Source organism: Coenobita brevimanus, chromosome 64 (assembly GCF_032717465.1).
Source record: "Coenobita brevimanus isolate Jiangsu-jjx chromosome 64, ASM3271746v2, whole genome shotgun sequence".
NCBI lineage: Eukaryota > Metazoa > Arthropoda > Malacostraca > Decapoda > Coenobitidae > Coenobita > Coenobita brevimanus.
This window is the reverse complement of record NC_137017.1, coordinates 11,698,582-11,723,432: the sequence shown is the minus strand read 5'-3', so window position 1 is coordinate 11,723,432 and position 24,851 is coordinate 11,698,582. Positions and strand designations below refer to the sequence as shown.

The following is a 24,851-nucleotide window of genomic DNA, read 5'->3' as shown; positions in this document are numbered from 1 at the left end:
TGGCACTGCATTCCTTCTCTGCACACCCCCAAAATCAATCATGTTTACAGTTGTTCTGCTCTCTCTATTACCAATCATGAAGCATTCAAAATATTCTTTCATCTGGTCCTTACTCCATACCCATTTGGGGTTAATAATCTACCACTTACATCCTTCACACTTTCACATTTCTTTCTGCTGCGACTTTTACATTTCCACACCTCTTTCCAAAACAACTTCCTATTTTCAGAGTAATTTGCATTCATTTTTCTTCCTAGATCATCATTTACCTTCTCCTTTTTCCTGTTCACTATAGTCTGTTCCATATAAACTGGTGGAGAGAAACCTGTATTTTCCTTCCCAAGTCTGGGTCAAACACAGAATGCAGGTGACCTTTGAAGGATTATCCCCCTCTTTTCTCCAGCCCCTCCTTTCTCTTTCCCCTCCTCAAGAAAGAGAGACTCTGTGTGTGTGTGTGTGTGTGTGTGTGTGTGTGTGTGTGTGTGTGTGTGTGTGTGTGTGTGTGTTTTATTATCTGTGGAGAGCCTTCTTCTGTGCTATCCTTGTGTTATTCTCGTAGATTAGTCTTATTCCTGTTGGAGCTGCCTAGCATAATGAAGTCTGTATGCGTAAGGTAATATCGTCTTTTTACAAAAGAGGGGAGATTCCAACCTTAGAAAGCATTTTGGAAAGGGTAAAGGAGGCACCAATAAATTTTAAAGGACAAAGGACAACCCTTTACAGACTGATGAAAAGGATGGGCTTCCGCTTCAAGAAGACTGACAGTGGACGACATCTCATGGAGAGGCAAGATATTGTTGTGGCACAGTGCAGATGCTTAAGAACAATTAAGGAAAACAGAGAATCCAGTAACCCGCAACCAGAGATATACATAGATGAAACATGGGTAAACCAGAACGAGAGTGTGGATAAATGTTGGACCACTGTTGAGGGGAAGTTGGGCGCGAAGGTTAAAAGTGGCAGAGGCGCAAAATTCACCATTGTGCACACAAATGGAGTGGATGGGTTTGTGCCAGCAGGTTTGCTCATGTTTAAATCTCCAAACGGGAACAAGGGAGATTAGCAATTTCTATAAACCATGAAAATTTCCAGGCATGGTTCGAGAACCAATTGCTTCCCAACATCCTGCCCAGGTCACTTATAATAATGGACAACACATACCACTGCAAAATCATAAATAAAGCACCAACACAGAGCCCACGAAAACAACAGAATCATAAATAAAGCACCAACACAGAGCTCACGAAAACAACAGAATCATAAATAAAGCACCAACACAGAGCTCACGAAAACAAGAAATTATAAAGTGACTTCTTGGTAACAACCTCCCTCATAACCCTTTGCACACTAAGGGTGAGCTGCTACACCAAGTGAAAAAAATACAAAGACAAGCAATTGTTTGAAACCGATGAAATCACCAATAATCATGGTCACCAGGTGCTGCGGCTTCCTCCCTATCATCATCAAATCTCTCTCTCTCTCTCTCTCTCTCCCTCCCAGGAGAGGAAGGAGAAAGGTAAGGCTGGCGAGTCAGGTGAGGTCACTTTTATCCCTTTGTACGGTCACCTGTGTTCGACTAGGAGTTGGGCGTACCTTCTCCCGCCACTTTATATGGAACAGAGTTTAGTCTCTTTACATGCTTCTTACTCTCAATATATTCAGTTCTTATTTCAAGTGAACCCCTGTCCTATAACCACTCTAGCCACTTCGTTCTCGTTTTCATTTTTTAAAGGCTCCAACATGCTTGCATGTGTCGGCCTTGGTCACCTAATGGCGCCTCTCCACGCTGCACAATCCATTGCAGCCTCCCTGTTCAGTCCCTTAACAATAAGGTCACACTTCATGACCTCGTCCCATGTCTTTCTCGGTCTACCCCTCATAACCCCACCTCCAATATTAACACTTCTCACCTTCCTCACCCAATTATCATCCCCCATCCTCTCCACATGTCCAAACCACCTCAATCTACCTCTCCTCATCACAACACCAATACACTCCAGTCCCATCCTACCTCTCTACTCTTCCATTGTAAACCCAGCCTCTCCAGGCCTTGGACGTAGGGACGCACTGCACATCCACCTAATCATTGTCATTACTGTACGTCTGAGCCGGCAAATATCTTCCTCCTTCACTGCCCAGGTCTCACTGCCAAACAGCATTACACTCCTAACACATGCTGCATACAAAGACCCCTTAGTACGTAGGGAGAGCCCTCTCAATGTCAGGAGAGGCAAGAGCTCCCTGAACTTCTTCCAACCACTTCTCACCCTAGCCACAGAGCTAGCTCCAGCTCCACCTCCAGCACACAACATGTCTCCCAAATAACAAAACTCTTCCACACACTCAAGAGATTCACCAGCAAGTTCAATCCTTTCACGTCTGACAATCTCCACCTGCTCACCCTGGCACGCCGTACACATAAAATCAGCATTATCTCGCAGTCTACCTCTGATTCCACTACATCTCTTATGCACCCATTTATCACACACACCGCACAAGATGGAATTACTTCCCACGCCCTTGTAGCAAACTGCACATGGCCACTCTCCCTCGTCTTTGACAGTACCGCCACAAACCCTAGATATCATCACTTTTGTTTTATCTGCGTTTACCCTTAAACCCTTGTGCCCCATACCATCTCTCCACTTCCTAAACCTTTCCTCCGCCTCCCTTTCATTCTCTGCAATCAACACCAAATCATCAGCATACAACAACTCCCATGGGAGTCCGTTTCTAAAGTCACGTGAAAGGGCTTCAAGTACCATGATAAACAACATGGGACTCAAGACTGACCCCTGATGCACACCAACATTCACGGAAAACTCATCATTCAAATCTCCATTCACTCTCACCTGGGTGTGAGCACCCACATACATGGCCATAACCACCCTAACCAGCCACTCCTCCAAGCCAAGCTTTCTCATTGCCCACTACGCCACCTCTCTAGGGACTCTGTCAAAGGCCTTTTCCAAATCAACAAAAACAAAGATCCCTTCTCCTACCAATACATTTTTCCTGAAGCTGTCGAACAATGAATATGGCATCAGTGGTCCCCCTACCTGGCATAAACCCAAACTGCATCTCATCAATATTCACTCTTTCTCTAATCATTCCTTCTAAAACTCTCTCCATTACCTTTATTATCTGATCTAAAAGCTTTATACCTCTATAATTTCCTCTTTCCAGGGCATCACCCTTCCCTTTATACACATTTACAATTACACTCTTCAGCCAATCATCTGGGACAACACACTCATAAATAATCCTATTTATCAAGTCAGTGACTAAACTCACCCCTATATCGTCTGAGGCCTTCAACATTTCAGCAGTCAACCCAGACACACCTGCTGCCTTCCCCACCCTCATCCTGCCTATTGCCTCACTCACAGTAGCAGTATCAATCAAAGGCCAAGGGCCAGACACTGGATCTGCTGGCTCCACACCTTCCCTGTCCCAGTCAAACTCCTCATTCAACAACCGGTTATAATGCTCTCTCCATGCATCTTTAATATCCTCACTGTTCACCACTACCCTTCCTTCATCATTCTTCACACACTGCTCACCTATGATATCCCGATTATCCCTCTTCACCTGACCTGCCACCCTAAATATATTTTTCCTTTCCCCATGATTTAGGTTATCAAGTAATTGTCTCTGTGACTCAGATTTTGCCCTGTATACCTCTCTTCTAGCCCTACGCTTGGCAGCCAAATATTCCCCTTTGCTACCACCCTTCTTCCATTCCCGGAAAAGCCTTCTTTTCTCTTTAATTCCAGCTTCTACACCCTCATCCCACCACCAAGTTACTTTATGTCTTGGTGGTCCTCTTGTCCAGCCGCATGTTACATCAGTAACTCTCAAGAAATTGTTCTTGAAGGCTCTGTACTGTTCATTAACGCCTCTGTCTACAGCTCCCTGTTCAGCTACCACTCTCCTCAACTCGCTATAGAAGGCATCCCTTACTACTTGGTTTTTCAGCTTCCATATTTTCCTCCTAGGTACATAAGTCCTCTTTTTCATCATTTGTTCTTTAAGCACCATATCACAAATCAATAGTTTGTGCTGTCGCACACACTCCTCACTTCCTATAACTTTAACATCCCTCACTAACCTCCTATCAGCCCTCCTAACCAGAAAATAATCTATCTGACTGCTATTTCCCCCAGACTCATACATAATTAACCTATTGTCTCATTTCCTAAAATATGTGTTGCACACAATCATGTCCGTTGCCTCCCCAAACTCGAGTATCCTTTCCCCTTCTGCATTCCTTAGACCATACGCACATCCCCCATGCACTCCTTCATAACCTTGTGCTGCTTCACCTACATGACCATTTAAGTCCCCTCCCAAAATCACTATCTCATCATCCCGCATACCACCCACTACACGTATTAGATCATCCCAAATTCTATCTTTCTCTGATTCATCCAATCCTGCCTGTGGAGCATATGCCGATATAATCGCAGCTATCTTTCTTCCCAACAGAATTTTCACTACCAATATCCTATCGCTTACTCTCAAAACATTCATAACACATTCCACCCATTTCTCCGCAACCATCACACCAACACCTCCATATCCGTCTGTCCCCCCCTGCCAAAACAACTTATAGCAACAGTCCTTCCCAACAATCTTTCTGGCTGATCTACCCCTGTACCGGACTTCCTGCAAACACGCCACATCCACCCACCTCCTACTGAATGCCTCAACGACTTCCCCTGCTCTTCCCCTCAAACTTCCCACATTCCATGAACCCACCCTCATCCCCATGGGTGATTTACTCTCCTCAGGCTTGCTTTGAAACTTATTTTGTTTTGTCATCTTCAGTATTAATAAAGGGGTATAGACACAGCACAGGTCCCACTCACTGCACAGTCCCAGGTCCAGGCAATGGATCTAGGATCCCTACCCCACCAGCTTACCAGTGGCTGTGGTAGTGCCCTCGGGGCACCCTGCCAGGACAGCTGCAGGGACACCCTCCAAGCGCATCTTGGCACTGCAACTATCCCGCCATTATACACCCACTGATAGGGCAGCCTCCTGGGGCGCTACTCCCAGGTTCGGGCCCCTCTCTACTGGGCGGAAGCGGCAGCCTGGGAACCGCAATGCCCTGTACCCTCTAGCACAGGCCCGAGCCCCATCTCACCCTGGACCCACGATCTATGCTGGCGGAACCCCCGCCACGCCTCCCCCCAGAAGTCCGCCACTAGGTAGCGGGGGCAAAGTTTTCTGGCCGCATGCCCTTGCTCTTTTCCTCCACTGCTTTCTTAACCTCTTCATCCCACCATGCCATGCCTTTCTTCTTCATTGTTACTCTTGCCACACCACAATTTAGCATTCCTAACTAAGCAATCCCTATATGCATTCCACAGGCTGTCCAGATCCATTTCATTCTAATTCACTGATTCTAACTCCTCCTCTACTTTGGTCCTGTAATCATCTGCCATTTCTTTGATCCTCAGCTTCTCAACTTTCAGTCTTTCTCCCTGACTGCTCCTCTCTCACCTGATCCACTTCACTCCTCTCAGCTTGATCTTGCATACTGCAATCATATGATCAGACAGACCTCCACTTCGTCCTCTCACGGACCTGGTATCAGCAACCATTCCCATTATCGACCTCTCTACGAGCACGTAATCAATCAGGCTTCTTTCAACACGATCTCTGTTCCCTCTATACCATGTATATTTATGTGCATCTTTGTGTTTGTGTAACAAATGCACAACCTCCTCTCCTGACACATATCCGTTAGTCGCTTCCCGTTATCATTTTCTCCTGGTACTTCATAACAACCCATTATGTCATCCTCAGGACCAGAGCCTACTCTTCCATTCGTATCACCCATTACGATCACCTTATACGGCAGCTCCTGGGCATTTCTCCCACAACTTCGTGCAGCTCATCCCAAAACCCGTTTTTCTCTCTCTCACTCCTGTCCTCACAGTGTATACACTACTTTCATTTTCTCAAACTTGAACTTGACATACATAAACCTTGAGCTGAAACATTTGTAGTCTCTCATTCCACTCTGCCATACCTCATTCATCAACAAAGCAACTTCTTCCTTGCATCTTCCCCGCCCATTTATTCCCGATCTTACACACTTCACACCCTCCTACGCCTCCACTTCACACCCTTTCATCTTCGTTTCACACAATGTCATCACGGCATATGTCGCACTCTTGAACACATTCCCCACTTCCACCCTCTTGCTCTCCTCATTCACACTTCTTACAATCCACATGGCCATGGAAATCTGCCCATTTGTTTGGGGTCCTAGGCAGGTATTGGGCTCTCTGAGGCTCCTTGAAACAACTGCCATGATTAAGTAACTCTGGACAGGAGAATCTGGGGGACACTTAACCCTGCCAGAAAACCCAGTTGCAGTATATAGTTACCACCTAGCGTAGTAAATGGTTTTCTGGGTACAGGAAACCATTTGGCTTGTCACTCAGTGTAGAGATCATATGACGCCTCTAGACTAAGTGAGTGGATGATGGGCGCTCCCATCCACCACTATGAAAATACAAGTGACGAAATATTGTATGGAAAATTAAAATTAAAAACACTGACAAATTTTATAACAACTGAAATTAATGGCTGCCATACCAAAACTGATATGTTCCACCAGTTTTCTATCAATGCCTGCTGTAGACCAATGGTCAATGTATCTTCAAAAAGAAAGAGAAGAAAGAAGATGAGAGAAATAGGAAGACATGAGAGCAGGCACAGAAAAAGAATGATAAAGGCTAAGGAAGAAGTAGGCAACACTACATCAAGTGAGTGGATGATGGTTGCCACCACCTATGCTAATACCTACAACAATTATACTTACAGCCAGGTATTCCTTCAGGGTTTCTGCCTCCTTAAAGGTGATGTCAGTGACAGCAGCAAGGGCCAGAAGACGTTTGAAGCCGTTGACAATGGAGTGTGGAACAGACACCACAGTGGGATATCCAATGCTCAATGACACAGAAGCCACATTTGACAAGCCCTGCAACACATCACAATCATTAGAACTAAAATAAAATTATAAACACATTGTGACCAACTGCTTAGCCCAGGGCTCCTACGCTCCTCATGGGGCAATGTAGGATTGGATGATGGATGGATGTGATGCATAGCTATCATACAAAACTTGAACATCATGAAACTGAATAAAGTCCTTAAATTTCCCAAGACAAAATGTACATTCACTGGTATTACAAAAATATTCATCGTGCACTGCTCTACTAACAATATAAACTGACCTCACTATTTACACAATTGGGGGGTAGACAAGCCACATAAATGGTACCATAAGACCCATTATAATATGGCTATTGGGGGGGGGGGGATCTTGCAAAAAAAATTTCCATGTGAAGTTCCTATCATGGCCCTAATGAAAGCTGTACCACCATCAAATATTCATACTCACTCACTGAACATCCCCCCCTGTGGCGGGGGGGACACAACCTGGCCGCACTATGGGGTGGTACTACTACTCTGTGGCCAGGTTGTGTTAGGAAGAATACTGCCACCGTATTCCCTGCGTGTCGTAAAAGGCGACTAAAAGGGGCGGGGTGAGGGGACTAGGGACCCCCTCCTCTGTTTTTTAGTTCCTAAAAAGAGACAGGCCAGTGAAAGGGATGGGGGATGGAGTTATCCCCGTACCCTGAAGATTGGGTCTATGAATGTGCGTGGATGTAGTACGATTGAGGCTAAAAGGGAGGAGATTGGGAGAATGTTTGTGAGAAGAAAGTTGGATGTGTTAGCTTTGAGTGAAACGAAGATGAAAGGGAAGGGGGAATCTATGTTTGGAAGTGTGAATGGAAGATTGTCAGGTGTTGATAGAGGAAGGGCAAGAGAAGGTGTGGCCTTGTTAGTGAGTCCGGAAGTACAGCAATGTGTGATTGAATGGAAGGAGGTGTCATCGAGACTGATGTGGGTGAAAGCGAAATTTGGACGTGAGTTTTGGGTGTTTGTGAGTGCATATGGGCCTGGTAGTGAAAGGGATGAACAAGAGAGGGAGTCTTTCAGGAATGATGTTGATGAGTGTCTGCAGAGTTTTGGAGGGAATGTGAATGTGGTAACGATGGGAGATCTGAATGCTAGAGTGGGAAATGTAGCAGTTGAAGGCATGGTTGGTATGCATGGTGTGCCTGGAAGAAATGAAAATGGGGAACAAATGATAGCGATGTGTGTTGAGCGACAGATGGTGATTGGGAATACGCTGTTTGAGAAGAAAGATATTTATAAGTATACATGGGTGAGACAGGAGGGTGGAAGGGTTGTTGATAGAGCTTTGATGGACTATGTGGTTGTGTCTAGGAATGTAATAGGAAGATTGTTGGATGTGAGAGTTCTGAGAGGGGAGGGTGGAGGTATATCTGACCACTACCTGGTGGAGGGAAAGTTAAGAGTAGGTAAGAGATGGGTGAGAGCTAGGAGGGTTAGGTGTGGCAGGGAGGTTTTGAAAGTTAGTGAGTTGGATAAAAGAGAGAAAATGAAAGAGTATCAGGAGAAATTGAAAGATGAGTGGAACGCAGTGAAAGATCGGGAAAATGGCAGCGTGGAGGAGGAATGGTAGTTGTTTAAGAGTGCTGTGGTGGGGCATGCAGAAGAGGTGTGTGGTGTGAGATGTGTGGGTGGTGGTGTAAGAAAAGGAAGTGAATGGTGGTGCGAGGAAGTAAGTATGGCTGTGGCTGAGAAGAGACGTGCATATGAAGTGTGGCTGCAGAGGAAGGATGAGATGTCATATGAAAGGTATAAGGAAAAGAGGAATAGAGCGAGAAGGGCTGTGCGTGATGCTAAAGTGGCAGCAGATGAGAGGTGGGGTAGGCGGCTGACAGAGAATTTTCAACAGAATAAGAAAATGTTTTGGAAGGAGGTGAAAAGGGTGAGAAAGGGAGAGTCTGGGAAGGAAGAACGAGTAAAATCAGAGGCTGGAAGGATGTTAATTGAAATGGATGCAGTAAGGAAGAGATGGGCAGAGTATTTTGAAAGATAGTTAAATGTAGAGGAGGAAAGGGTGGCTGAGATTGTGGCGGATGGAAGGGTGCAAGAAATAAATGTGTTAGGAGAGTTAAATGATTCTTTGATCACGAAGGAGGAAGTGGAGAAGGCAGTAAAGGAGATGAAAACAGGGAAAGCTGCAGGTATGGATGGGTGTGCTGTGGAATGCCTGAAGGGTGGTGGAGTGACTATTGTTGACTGGTTAGTAAGATTGTTGAATGTGTGCTTTGAGAAAGGTATGGTGCCAATTGACTGGGCAAGTGCTTGTGTGGTCCCATTGTATAAAGGCAAGGGTGATAAGTATGAATGTACTAGCTTTAGGGGTATAAGTCTGTTGAGTGTTGTAGGTAAGGTGTATGGTAAAGTGTTAATTATGAGAGTTAGAGAGGGTACAGAGGGAGTGATTGGTGATGAGCAGTGTAGCTTTACGAGAGGGAGGGGATGCGCTGACCAGGTGTTTGCTGTGAGACAAGTGTGTAAAAAGTATTTAGCGAAAGGCAAGGATGTGTTTTGGGCATTTATGGATTTAGAGAAAGCGTATGATAGAATTGATAGGGAGGCTTTGAGGACTGTTTTAAGATTGTATGGACTTGATGGTAGGTTACTAAATGGGGTGAAAGTTTCTATGTAAATAGTAGAGCGTGTGTAAGAGTGGGAAATGCTGTGAGTGATTGGTTTCCCGTGAGAGTGGGGCTGCGACAGGGATGTGTGACGTCGCCTTGGTAGTTTAATATTTACATGGACGGTGTTGTAAAGGAGGTGAATGCAAGAGTTTTAGGTGGAGGTCTGAGTCTGGTGAATGTTGATGGTGGAGAGTGGAAACCTGAAGCAGCTGCTGATTGCAGATGATACTACACTGGTGACTGATTTAGAGGAGAGATTGAGACAGTTGGTAGAGGAGTTTGAAAGGGTGTGTGAAAGGAGGAAATTGAAAGTAAATGAGAATAAGAGTAAAGTGATGAAGTGTACAAGGTTGATAGATGGTAGGAGGATGAATATAGTTTTGAATGGTGAGTTGCTTGAGGAGGTAGATTGTTTTAAATATCTAGGGTCACATGTTGCTGTGGATGGAAGAATAGATGCAGAAGTGAAGTTTAGAATAAATGAAGTAGGAAAGGTGCTGGGAGGAATGAAAAAAGTGTTTAAATGTCGTTCGCTTAGAATGGATGTGAAGAGAAGGCTGTATGAGGGTGTTGTGGTACCGACTGTGCTATATGGGGCTGAAACATGGAATATGGGTGTAGCAGAGAGGAAAAGTTTGAATGTAATGGAGATGAGATGTCTGAGGAGTATGTGTGGAGTGACGCGTATGGATCGGGTGCGAAATGATGAAGTGCGAAGGAGAACTGGAGTTGTTCGGGAGATGGCTGGTAGAGTTGAGCAGAGGGTGTTGCGATGGTTTGGGCATACGGAGAGAATGGATAATGAGCGATTGGTGAAAAAGATAACTAGATCTGATGTGAGAGGTGTAAGGCTGAGAGGAAGACCACGAATAGGATGGATGGACAGTGTGAAGAGAGCGTTGGATGCGAGAGGGATGTCTGTTGAGCAAGGAGGAGTGGCTGTGCGTGACAGAAATAAATGGAGAGAAATTGTGAATGAATAAGTGATGACGCAGCCCTGAGGGGATATTCTCCCGCATTTGGTCTGATCAGCTAGTCAGGTCAGGTGCGGTTAAGGGGATGGGTCTGTTATGATGTGGCAGGGGTAAACCAGTTCTGCTGTCGGGCCCTGCTGTGGATGTCACTGATTGCATTGCGCAGTTGACCCTTGTGCGGTTTGGTGCAGTGAGGATCTGTCTGTTCTCCCCTTTGGGGCTAAGATGCGAATGAATGTGTTTGAATGGATGAGTAAAGAGGGAGTGTGTCGTCCTGTCTCGGCTACCTCCCTTTCCTTGGGGGAAGCAGCCTAGGTATATAGATAGATAGACAAGAATAATGGTAATAGTAAATGGTACCCTGGTGTACTGGAAACCATTTGGCTGAGTGACAAGCCAAATGGATTCCTGTACGCCAGGAAACCATTTACTATGCTGGGTGGTAACCATATAACCAAATTATGGCACCTGGTGGTTTAGTGGGTAATTAAGGTGCTCCAATTAGATTGAGTCTGTGTAGTTTATATCCATGGGGTGGTTGGGATTTCTATCTCACATTATGCCATTCAGGGATAAGAGAGACTGGTAACTCTCATCATAAATGTCAGGACCAACTCGCCTAGCCCCAGCCTTCTACATTCCTCATGGGGTGACAGGATTGGATGATGGATGGATGGACAAGAATAATGATAGTAACACTGGAATTTAAACTCAACTTGAGACTGTAACAGTGATGACTAAGTTTGTGTTAAGTGGGGGGGGGGGGGGGAGATCCAAGACTGAGGAGCTAGAGGCTGGGAGTGTCTCTACTCCTCAAAGGCAGAGGCTAGGCTTCAAAACTCTGAAAATCATGTAAACCACATTTCTGTGTAAACACTGAACATGCAGCACTTGCACCGTGTAAGACACAAGGCAAATGATGAACACAAACAGTGAGTCCACTGTACCATGCAATAATTATATACCAGTAAAGTCAATATCCATTATCAGTTTTAACCAAATGGCAAATGGTCAGTACAGTTCTCACAAGACATAGAATATGACCCGCTGTAATGAGAGAGAGAGAGAGAGAGAGAGAGAGAGAAAATTTCAGTATCGTTCTAACAAGACACAGAATGTCATCCTTTATTACTGTACTGAGAGAGAGAGAGAGAGAGAGAGAGAGAGACTCCAAAATTATTTTCAGTATAGTTCTCACAAGTCACAGAATATCATCCTTTATTACTGTAACAGAGAGAGAGAGAGAGAGAATCATAACACCACAAATATCAACCTAAGTCATCAACATCCAACTTGGAAAGTTCTTCCACTACTCATCACAGGAAGTAAGAGATGGGAAATAAATAATTAATGACAAATCAATTACGGTAGACCCTTGCAATTACAAACTAATTGGGGGGAAGCCTGATCCAATAAAGCAGAGTCCCATTACATCCAATGGTCCCCTCATGGTATTTAAAGCACATTTGAAAATAAATGAACAATAACACATTCTAATACTAAAAATGAAAATTATTTCCATTTTACACTAACCTGGCCAATAATTTTGCCTTTTTGCTGCTTAACTCACATCCTCGACATAGCACTTCATGCCTAGTACAGTATTACTATACTTGTTAATACAACCCGGCAATAATGATGGAGAGAGGGCAGTTTCATGCCTGGCTGAAGTAAAAAGGATAAGAAACACATGTACTGCAACCCCTTGCACCACATCTAACGGACACTGCTTGTTATAGTCAACAGAATATTGGTAGCCTTCGTAGTATCAACTAAATCCAATATCCTGTCTATTAAGGTCCATTAAGGCGAGGGTCGACTGCAATGAGACAATACTGTTAATAAGTTCAGTTCAAGAAAGAGATGGGGGTACTGAACTGAGGTGATACAAGTATGATTAAATACTTCACTTTTATTCTGCTTCTAAGGTTTCCTGTTTCTCCAATCTTTTCTGTCACTTTTTATTAAACTTTTCTTTTCAGGTGGCTTTACAATGAGTAACAAGCTTAATGGTTTCCTGTAAGCCAGGAAAACATTTACAACACTGGGTGGTAACAATATAACCAACCCATACCTGTTCCCTACATGTCAACAAGTGGGTTGGCGGAGGGTTAATGTCCTTCCCCATAAAACAAAAGCCACCCCTTATAGGATTATGGTGTCAGGCAGAAGATGGACAGATTCTAAGGTATTGTACCACTTTCTTGTATTTGCCACTGTTAATCAATCTATATCACATAATATGGGCAGGGAGGAAAAAAAAAAAAAAAAAAAAAAAAAATTGTCATGACGTGGAAATACTATGGCTACGTGAAAAACAGATCCTGGATAAAGTTCATACAATCCTACTCTTTCCATAATATCGCCATCATCATCTGGACCTGCTTTCCCACCCTAGGGTGGAGTAAGGAGATGCAGTGTCCAAACAGCCAAAGTCTGTCAAGTTCAATGGACCATGCTTCCATTCACTCAACCATTCAAGCCCACGGAATCCTAGCTCCCACTGATGGGCCAAAAGGTTTCATCATGTACAGTCATAACAAAAGCTATTGTTACCCTCAGGAATGTTCAATGCAAAACGAACGTTAGCTGGGCTATGTGGGCAGGTTCTTGCTGTTCGCCTCTCCCCTATCTAGTGTTGCCATATCACAATCCCATTACACAAGTTGGAATAATGAGCAAGAATGAGCCATATGGCAGGGAAATATATAGGACGTGTTTGCGTTACCAAGAGCGCCCCGCCGGGGATTAATAATGAAATTCGCCACGTTTATTATTTTCCTACTATTCAACACTTATTATCTATTCAATTCATTCATTCAATCATTGCCAGACACCATGTATCCCAAACGGGGTGGCCAAGGGCTTAGAGTTAATTGTTTTACAGGGAGGGGCACTAATCCTCCACCAACCCCACTTGACGTACGGATGCCAACAGCATCTGGTGTTCCCAGACGGTCACCCATCCAAGTACTAACCAGACCCAACGTTGCTTAACTTCGCTGATCGAACGGGAAGCGGTGTACTCAACGTGGTATGGCCGTTACAACAAATAAATAATTTTGAAGGGTATTAAATCTATTGGCATCGACTATTGTTTTTATGAGAGTCTAGCAGGGTGCATATGTTTGCTTTAGATGGGTGGTTAAATGCTTCAAATGGATGCTTCAGAGATAATATGGATGGGATGTGGTATATCCATGTTATGCATTATGGAGACATCACAGAGTGCACGAGGGGCTATAATCGCTCTGCATTTATTATATGTAGAAAGCAATACATATCATTATTACATTGAGATTTACTAGGCTTGTATCGGCTGAATTATAACCATGTGTTTGGCATGGGTGCACATACGCATTGCCCGTCTGCATGTGTGTTGCCGACTCTACACCATTCTGGTATATTTTTATTTAATGAATTCGGTGCCGGATAATAAAACGTATTGTCTCTACGCTAAGGCCAAAAGATCTAATTAGCTTTTATTACCTCAAGCACAAATTCTAATACCAGTGTCTCACATAACCGACATTGATGGATCTGCGGTACAACCTTTCCTGTTCCATCACTCCACAACACTTTGTTGTTGTGTCATAGTGCATAGCTCTGATGGGTAACGATAGTTTTTCTTATGACTGTACAGTACTGTAGCTTCACATATACCTATCCAACAGAATCAATAATGCTGTCACGTTAAAAAGGGGTGCCAAATCCCTGGCCATGCGCTTCTCCGCATGAAATTCATCCACTCAGCTCGATCTCCTGTCAGTCCCTTAGCCTCACCAACTTCCATACCTCTCCTCCTCACACACTCATCCACCATATCCCTCCATGTTCTCCTTGGCCTACCTAGCTTCCTTCCTCCTTCAAATTTGCTCAAATATACCTTTTCCACCACTCTATTGTTATCCATTCTCTTCACATGACCATACCATCTCAGTACTTCTTCCGATTCTGCTATCCACAGATTTTCTCACTGCACATCTTTCATTAATCACATTTTATTCTCTACCATATCCACTCTCTGTACTCCACATACATTCCTCAACAGTCCCATCTCCACCGCTCTTACTTTTGACTTTTCATTTTCATGCCGCACCATAGTCTCACACCCGTATGTTAAAGTTGGCACTAACACCCCTTCATGTAAGCCTCAAGCAGCTGCAACATTCAAGCCTCTTGTTTCTTATCAAGGCCTTCATAGCAGCAGCTACTTTCCTTCCTTGTGTCACTCTACCTTCCACTTCTTTTGCACATTTTCCTCTCCTCTCTGTCACTGTTCCCAGGTATATGAACTCTCTTACCAATTCCAGTCTCACTCCACCCACTGTAACATCACACTGGGAGTCACCTTCTCTCTCAATAACCATCACAACTCTTTTCTACATATGAGGCATTTAGTCGAATAACAACGAAAGTCCCAAATATCTGAAATTGAGATTTAGGTCGCAACTCACTCATTCACCATTTTTCTATCCAGTGGAAATGTTTTCATGGCATGTTCGTCTTTACAACATGGTTGAAAGTCCTATATAGCAAGGTACATTTTTGTCCCAATATGCTGCAAGTTGGCACATTTAGCCTGTTCCTCTCCCGGGGAAAGTTGTAGAGGATGAAAGACGAACAAGCCAGCAAGCACTCCTTCAGGCTGCCAATGAGTGGTGGGTCTCATGATGATGTCACACTCACAGCCAATCAGCGGCCGGGTTTTGTGGTGTGACCAGATTCTGCCCTTCCCAGTTCTGTTTACATTATAAGCCACACAAACGTGCATTAGGTTTATTACATTATTTTCACCTCAGATTTACAGTGATTTACATCGTAACATGAGTGACTTATATAGTGATGATGACCACGAAGTCCTTGAGCATATACGAATGCAAAAACGTGATCCATCTTTTTGAAAACATGCAGTTGCCAAGCAAAAACAAAATGCTAGGGAAGCATACATGAGTTATAGCACAAAAAAGGAAGTGTCAGCTAGGAAAATCGGTCCTCCTTTTAAGTGGGGCTGCGTCAACAACTTGGGCAATGATATAGTGAGTGATCTATCTGCAAGTTTCTGGGCAAAGAGTGATTACAAAAGACACAACAACTACACTGCCAGTCATGTGAAAAGTGTTGTTGTGAAGCAACCTCGTGTCTATCTATCTATCTACCTATTGCCAGACGCCTCAATCCCGTTTGGGGTGGCCACAAACAAATCGCCTCCAAGTCGCCCTGTCCCCCGCCATTTCACTCCCCTGCTCCCAACTCACACCCCCCTCTCTCATATACCTCTCCACCCCATCCCTCCATCTCATCCTCGGCCTCCCCTTCCCTCTTCCCCCCTCCACCTCACTCACATACACTCTCTTCGTCAGTCTTTCACCCTCCATCCTCTCCACATGGCCAAACCACCTCAGTGTGTTCCTCATAACGCTTCCTATCACATCCACATCAACACCACAACGTTCCTTTATATCCTCATTCGTCAGCCTGTCTCTCCATGTGACTCCACAGGCCATAAATCATTAAGTCATGGATGATTAGTTACTGTGTTGAGTATGCCAATGTGACATGATGTCTGTCTACCATCATTCCTCAGCATTCATGGTTTGGGTGAGCATAGAGTTCGTTCTGTACTCGACAAAGTGACTAACTGGATCAGTGGAAACTGACACGCGAGGCACTGGTCCTAATCTGAAACAAGTTAGTGATGAATGGAGGGCACTAGACCGACAATATACTGGGCTATTGGTAATCCTCACACACCTCACAGCACTTAAGTACATGCAGCACTACTGTACATGGGTTGGTGATTGTCCTTCTTTTCATTTTTGTGGCTATTTTCAAATTATGTTTTTCTTTTCTCATAGACATACTATGGTATGGGGTTAATAACTGCATTATAACCTGATACAGGGAGTCCTCAACTTACGAAAATAATTAGTTCCTGAAGGTCCTTCATAAGTAGTTTTTTTCCTTAAACTTCTATCAATCTTAATAGTCCTTAATTTCATGCATGTATGGTTAACCTGCCCCATACCGACTAATTTATTACAAAACCCACCCCCAAAACCCAACAAATTGTCAACTTGGCTCTGTTTTCAATCAAGGCTGGCTCCAGGGAAAACATGGTCTACGAGAGGGGTAACCATTCCAAACCATTCACATTTGGTATTTATTTTTTTATTTGGTAGGAATTTATACATAGTACAAGAGTATACTGGTTTTCATACAGTAACAGAGGCAATATAAGCGCTGTTTCCCACACCAAATACATCAATGTAACGCACCTTTTTTGGTGACATTACCTGATCATCATTTCTGACTGTTTCTTCCTCAAACACTACGTAAACTTTGTCCTCCACATTGTCATCGATCAGGGGAATCACTCTGGCCTTGAATTTCGTACTGTGGCACGACATGTCTTTACTGACCTGGTCACTGGTAACAGGTGAGTTGCCGAGACAATGGCGTGGGGGGGGGGGGGGGAGTAACGCAGAAGCATTTTCCCGCCTGGCATAGAGTAGAGGAAGGTGTCCTGTGTATACGTACCAAAATGACGGACTTTGCAATAGCAAAACGTTCATCGTATCGTACGTTGTAGGGACTGAGCATGAAAAAAAGTTGCAACATGCATCTTACATTGGGTACGGGGCAGGTTCATACAAACAAGCATAAATACAAAGACTGTGATCTATTTATGTATTCTGTACAGTACTGTGTAAGAAAAGTTCCTTGTCCTTTAAAATTGTTCCTACAGTTGAGGGATTCAGTTTTTCACTCAGCCTCTCTCCTCTCCACTCTTGTAATTACAGCACCCTAAGGGGGCCCTGACCATGCCGAAAAAAACGAAAATCCATTAGATTGGGGCTTACACCTATCAATACCCCTGGAACTCATGTTAACATTATTTAACACATTTTTAAGCATATAAACATGTGCAGACATACAAAATCAATAAAAAAATTTATATTTAGAACAAAAGAAAGCAGGTAGGTGTGGTGTTGTAGTAAAGTACTGTACAGTAATCCAGGTAAGTACAGTACAGCTGAGTCTTCAGACAACACAAGATAGGGTATGCAGAACCACGTGCAAAATCGATTTCGCGCTAAAACATGACATAATTACTGTACATGTAAAATAGGGAGTTAGGTTCTAGGAGCCTCATATTTTTCGTTATAAATATATTTCACGATAGATTATTAGAAATGCGTCTGCCTTAAGACACCGAAGACAGTGTGTTTACATACGACCTCACCGACTGGACACATCAATGCATAGCTACTGCATTCTAATCTAATCTACGCAATTAGTTTTGCCCCCTAATATTCCCCATAAAAATTTTAATCACCAAGGATTGCCACAAGCCTCTTAACAGTCCTCATTAGAAATCAAGCATAAACTTGACCTAAACAACACGTGAATAATGACCAGCCAGTATCATGCATATTTCATCACGAGTCACTTTCAGTACTAATAAAAAATAAAAAATAAATGCAATGTGAAACTTTTTGAAAGCTGTTAGTTATTAACCCCTTAACCGCGGGTATTGTTTTGGTCTGACTGTCCTCTCCCGCGGGGGTTTCAGCCAAATGTAAACAAACCTTTAAACCTTAATAACTCTGCACAGAATAAAGCTAGAGAAAAAAATAAGGTACCATTAGAAAGTACAAACCTTCAGCTTTCCATTGATGTAGGTTTCATGACTTCGTTGACTTTCACAGGACGGGGAGAGCCGTTAGAAGTGAGGGGTGTGAAATAACTATTTTACGCCCCACACACCAGTACCAAATGCCAACCACTCTCTCATAATAGTAATATAAACATATATGAACACTGTACATACGATAAACACCCACTCTGTGTTCACTGAGGTAGGTAAAAGGCACTTCCCTGCGGCTGCACCCGCTCTTCACTGCGGCTGCGCCTCACTTCACTGCGGCGGCACCCGCTCACTGACGTTTCATGCGATCTTTTCATTCTTTCTAACTTCTAATATTATTTTACATATAATATGGGCAATGTACATTATATTTACAATGCACTTATTACTATATTGCGTCACTGGCGCATCACAGAATTACATAAGTGCCGCAGAATTCCACAAGTGCCGCAGATTCTCTTATTACAATATCACTTATTATACTGGCCAATATTTCCTTTATTTTCTAGGCAAAATATCCCTTATTACTACATTATCCATTATACAATTATTGGCAAAGCACGTCACTGTCGCATCACTATATATCACTGTCACTTTCAGTATTTACTCAGAGAGTGGTACTCGGCAAAGCACGGAGTTACACATAGAGCGACTTGGCATTCAAGGCACTGGTGTGTGCTCATTCTTCTCGTCGTAGGCCTTCGTGTGGTGGTTGAACATACTCTGCAGTGGCCCTGTGACAACCTGCCGCCTGCTTTAGGAGGCAATTTCACAAGCTGGTGCCGGCTCATGTAATTGCGGCACTCAAGACGGTCAGGTTGTGTGTCAGAGTGTCGCCTCGGGATCAATGCCGTCACCTGACCAAATCGTGCAAGTAGCTGCTGCACGACAGTCTTGGAAAACTGTCTCAGTGATGGTTGCCTTATGCCCCCGACTTGTGTCTTGTAAAGAATGAAGGCATTGAGCATGCACATATCGAGCATGTGCAGGCAAGCCTTCCTGTACCATCGGGTGTTTCTCCTGAGACACTCGATTTCGCCAATCATCATATCAGACTTATCAACGAGTCTCATATTTACATTATAATCAATGATGGCATCAGGCTTCATGATTGGCTCTCCCGTCCTGTAGCTGACCTTCCCAGTTCTCTTCATTTCCCCCTTGTGGATGGTGCTGATCATATTGACGACCTTCTTGTCATGCCACCTGATCGCAAGAAGCTTGTCTGACTTCTTCAGGTGAACATCTCCCCTGGATGATGATGATGCTTCGGGGAAACTAGGCCACTCTTTCCTATAGCTCCGTACAGTGCCAACAGTGCCAATGCCGTGTTCAGCAAGGTATTTGGAGAGTTTCGGTGCTGTGTAATAATTGTCTGTGTACAGCACATGATTACCACCAAAATACCTCTCCATCAGCACTTTTACAACGGAGCCAGAGAAGCCAAGGGGGTCTTTCCTGTTCACATCCATTGTGCTAGCCGAGTAAATGACAAAATCCAGTATATACCCCATCTCACAGTCACACAGTACAAAGAACTTTATCCCAAAGCGGTGGCGTTTGCTGGGGATGTACTGCATGAATTTGAGACGTCCTCTGAACAATACCAGGGACTCGTCTATGACGACTTTCTGCATAGGCCTGAAAAATCGCATAAATCGATCCCTAATCCTGTTGAGAAAATCCCTCACTTTCCACAAAGGGTCAGTTTGGGACGGGTTGTCATTGTCAGCGAAGTGCAGGTATCCAAGCAGCTGTCGGAACCGATCCCGTGACATATACTTCCCGAATATGGGGATAGTAGTTATGTGATCCACGAGCCAGTACTCCTCCAACTCATGTCTCTTTATATGGGGCATCAAAAACATGAGTGCAAAAAAAACATACAGCTCTCTGATCCCGACAGGCAACCACGACACTTGCTTTGGTGAGCCAATAGGTCCCAGCCCTTCTGCTGCACACTGAGTTGCATACCTATTGGTCTCATCGCTGACATGCTGCACAATTTCATCATCAAGGAAGGCCAGGAAGTAATCAACAAACTCATCACCTGCGTTGCATGGGAAGGCAGGCTGTATTCCAGCATTTGTCATATCAAACGGTGGATTGTGTGGCTGGAAATCTCCACCGTCAGACCAAACAAATGCATCCACTTGCCCTGTGTGTGGTTCAGTGGCAGGGGCAGGTTGCATTCCACTCGTTTCCCCGTGAGAAGGAGCTGATGTAGAGGCAATGGGTGAGGCAGGAGGTGAGGCAGGAGGTGGGTGAGGCAGGAGGCAAGCGGGAGGTGGGTGAGGCAGGAGGCAACGGGGAGGGGGGTGAGTGCGGGGGCGGTGAGTGGGGGGGTGGCGCGGGTGAGGGAACTGAGCGGGGGACAGGCGGGGGGGTTTCTGACCTGGTGCGTGGTGAAACTTGACCCTTTCTACCCCGCTTATCACCTCGCTTATCGCCCAGCTTTGCCCTCCAACTGCCACGCATCCCCTTTGTTCTAGGCCTGCCTGCACGGCCTGCCTTCCCTCGCTTTGCAGGCTTTGGTAATTCGTACTCCTCAGATGATGTAGACTGAGGAGAGGGCACGACAGATGATGATGATGATGATGATGATGATGTGAGGGCAATTGGGCTAGGGGAACGGGAAATTGATGGGAAATGCGTACTAGGGCCTGGTGTGGGAGACGTGAGCCTGCGCTTCACTCCCTTCCCACGTGCAATACCAGATTTGCCCATAGGAGCCTTTCCTTTCCCAGAGTAAGTTGGGGGTGGTGCGGGGGAATCAACACGATCACTTTCATCACTGTCACTATCAATGGAAAATGGTTCACCACCAATCACTGCCAAATCATCACTGCTTGCTGTGAGTGTGTCACTTTCACTGCCACAATCAAGAGTAGTACTTACAGTTTTGTCCAGCTCAGTTCTAATTTCAGGAGTGCTCAACCCCTTCTGCCTCGCCGTCGGCAGTTCTTTTACCAGTGTAGAGGTAGAGGGAACACTAGCACTAATCATTGTAGAGGAGGAAGCGAGCGACGATGAGTCGGGACGGAGCGCCATTATCACGCACAGAGCTGGACAGATACTGACTGACGCGGGTCAGGGCAGGGGTGGGGGGGGGGGGGGCCCCTCGGGGTTGGAGGAGGGAGGTGTGGGATGGCTGGCGTGAAAGAACTCGACAGCTACTCTTGCGTGAGAATATTTGCGCGCCGGGAAAACACGCGGTGTTCAAAATATTCACGATCATTCCAGAATGACACCCGCAGTTTGGTCCAGTTTTGTCACCGTCATTCTGGAATGACACCCGCGGTTTAAAAAAAAAAAAAAAAAAAAAAAAAAAAAAAAAAAAATATAAAGAAGTCGTCAGCATGGAGTGATTGCGTATCTCACTTCTCAGATACACATGAATGCAGAAATCGTGAAAAATAAACAAGTCAGCCAACAGTATAATTTGTATGACAGTATAATTCACAAGAACTGAACTCACATAATTATCTTGCCTAACAGTTTATGTCAAAACGTAGAGTCTTCATGTATCGTACGATCCAAATTTACTTGACCAAAGATCATCAGTTTCTACCAAAAAGATCGAGCACAAAGCCTTTTTTTCTTCTTTCTATCACACGCGTTGCACTAAAGGCGAATACATGAATCTTACTGCTCCATCATTAACTTTTTTTTTTTTCCAACATAGAAAACTATCCACATCGTAAACATCAAGACTCATTTTATCTGTCTTATCATTTGCATTTAAGCTGCAACGCTACATGCCACTTCGTCCAACAATTTTACATTTTCATTTAGAATAAATACTTTTCTTGTGTTCATAGCACTTTCAGGGTGCTCAGGCATAACTTAAGCTAGTTTGGAACCATGTGCTAAGTTCTGAGAGGAAACGAGGAGCAAGGAAATAAGTAAATAAACTTATCACAGCGACCGTTCACGCAACACTGAGGTAGGCAGCAAGCTCAGCTGTGGCTGGTAGTATGGGGGTCACGTGGGTCGGGTCGGGTCAAGGAAACCAGTCAGTGACCGACAAAAGCATAACACACGAGTTGTATTTGCAAATTCAGTACCAAAACACCCATTTCCCACAGTTTCTCTCATGCAATTTAGTGGTATTACAGTGCTATTCCATAATTATGGGAGAAATTAAATGCTCATGTTACTGTAAGATCGTTGTTTCATTTGGTCTTAAATCGCGACTCTACTATACAGTGCTCGTCAGAAGTATGGGGCGCCCTGCGTCCCTCCCGAGAAACAAACCTTTCAACATTGAAAAAACATATAAATAATGCATTTTATTTACCTTTAGTGCTTCGTAGGGTAGCCTTTACGTTTCTTCACGGACCTGAGACATCTTGGAAATGAAAGGACGATGCTCCTGAGGTGCTGGAGGGGTATTTTGTCCCAGGAGTCACGAATGGCGGCTTCCAGCTTAGGCAGAGAGCTCACGTCCTTCCCTTGGAGACTCTTCTTTACGAGGTACCAGAGGTTTTCAATCGGGTTGAGGTCTGGGCTATTTCCTGGCCAGTCTGTCATGAATGATACCTTGCAGTCACGAAGTCAATTGGTGACCGATTTGGCCTTGTGAGCAGGTGCACTGTCCTGCTGAAACACTCGTGCACCTGTTAGCTCGAAGGAGTCTGGTAAATGATCACACAGAAGCTCCAGGTAAACATCCTGATTCACTCTGAGGTTCTTGGGAAGTACAACAAGCTTCCCCAAACCCTTCCCTGAGAAACAACCCCATACCATGAGTGAATCAGGATGTTTAACTGTGCTTTCTACATATCGTGGGTCAAGTGGGTCACTACCTTTGCATGCTCCTCTGTTACAGGTAACACTAAATGTTGCCTCATCAGACCACAACACTGACAACCATTGCTCCTCACCCCAATTTAGATATTTATTAGCAAAGGCAAGCCTACGAATTCTCTGGCTGCTAGAGAGAAGAGGCTTTTTCACAGGCCTGTGACTTGTGTAACCAAGCTCATGCACCCTACGAGACACTGTTCTCACTGACACCTCACCAAACACTTCTGGGTTGCTCTCCTTAATTTTCCTTGCACTCACACAAGGATTAAACTCCACTGCACGTTTTAAAACATTAACAGACCTTGGGGAAGTTTTCCTAGGCCTACCAGACCTCGGTTTCTTTGTGGGAACTTCGCCACTGTTTTCCTCCCAAAACCGCGCACACCAACGACGCACTGTCGATCGTGCCACACCAACCAATTCACTAATTTCCTTTGTATGGTGGCCTGCCTCCTTTAGAGCAATGATCTGGGATATGATTTCACTCGATAGTTCACGGGTAGGTGCCATAACAAAGTTTTGAAGGCCAAAACACTGCGGGACACTCGGTAAAAAATGGCGCAATTTGAGAGGGACACTCGGCGGAGTTCCTCTCTCTCAGGCAGCCCGTGGGCGACTGAGGCGGGAACCAACCAGCGCGTCAGAAGGCCTCAGGCTACCGTGACGTCATGCTCGGAGCTCAAACTTATGGCTCAATTCTTACCCCCAAAAATGGGTGATTCTTTTTGGGCCATAAGTATTGCGCGCCCGGCGGACAACGCTGAATACTTCTGACGAGCACTGTACAGTAATCCAGGTACGTTAGTTGGCAGGTTGGAGTAGAATAGATGGCACCATGTAAATAAGTTCACTAAGTTATGAAGTCTAACACACTAGTTCTTAAATCTAACCTTACATACTAATTTTTTTCACTCTGGGATCAGGCTAGGCAGGAGGAAGACTGGGTGAGCTTAAACATAACCAGTTGGCGGGAAACTGCAAACAGACGATCGAGATGCATGTGGCGCCTGCCACATTTGAATTTATTTCAAATTTTTAGCAATTCGGGGGGTTTTAATTTTTTTTTTTTTTTTTGCATAAATATTATTTGGGAGATTTGTGCCGTTAGTTTGGGGTTGCCGTTAGAATCTATCTATCTATCGCCAGACCCCATAAAATGCCATTAAATCTAAGTTTTACTGTATGTCCACTTTGGTTTCCATTGTCATTGCAAGCCGTTTTCTCCCGCTACCATCACCACTTTCACTACTTTTCCGTTTCTGAGACATTTGGGGGGAAATAATCAAGCCTAAATGACAAAAATCACAGCTGATGTTACTTGTGTTGATAACAACAATGCTCTGGGCTTCCAAACAGGAGGAAGGCGGGAGCACGCAGTCGGCATTTGTTGGGGACCACGGACTTGTACTTGGCGTGTGGTTTGAATCAGTAAATTATTATTATTATTATTATTATTATTATTATTATTATTTTTTTTTTTTTAAACCCTGAAAATTACTTCCTTCATATCTGCGGATTTTTCATAAGCTGATAATTCGTAAGTAGAGGTCTGACTGTACTGCATATCAAATATTTTGTATTTCATTCCTGTGTGCCTTAAAGTATTTTACCAGCTCTATTCTTTGAGAATCTGTTCATTGAAATTGGGCAACTGGTTAATGAGTTACAATGAAACAAATTTTTAACACTTTTTATATCAAAACACTGATAAGGCACGTTCGTCGTTATTTGACTAAACGCTTCATATAATCTCAAGGCGCGATGCTCACAGACATCTACAAAACTGCACTAGTCTAC

At 44.3% G+C, this 24,851-nt stretch overlaps 1 protein-coding gene and 1 non-coding gene across 2 annotated transcripts in view; both read right to left on the bottom strand.

The window, feature by feature from the left end:
* The window catches only part of RpLP0 (ribosomal protein LP0), a 93,827-nt gene that overhangs the window by 6,353 nt on the left and 62,623 nt on the right, over nt 1-24,851 (bottom strand). Inside the window, exon 5 of the mRNA XM_080276208.1 lies at nt 6,839-6,997. Within this exon, the coding sequence (XP_080132334.1) occupies nt 6,839-6,997 (159 nt within the window). The remainder of the gene's footprint in view (nt 1-6,838; nt 6,998-24,851) is intronic.
* Nucleotides 13,524-13,642, bottom strand: LOC145404772 (5S ribosomal RNA). The gene has a single exon (XR_013898228.1). It is a non-coding gene; the product is annotated as a 5S ribosomal RNA (ribosomal RNA).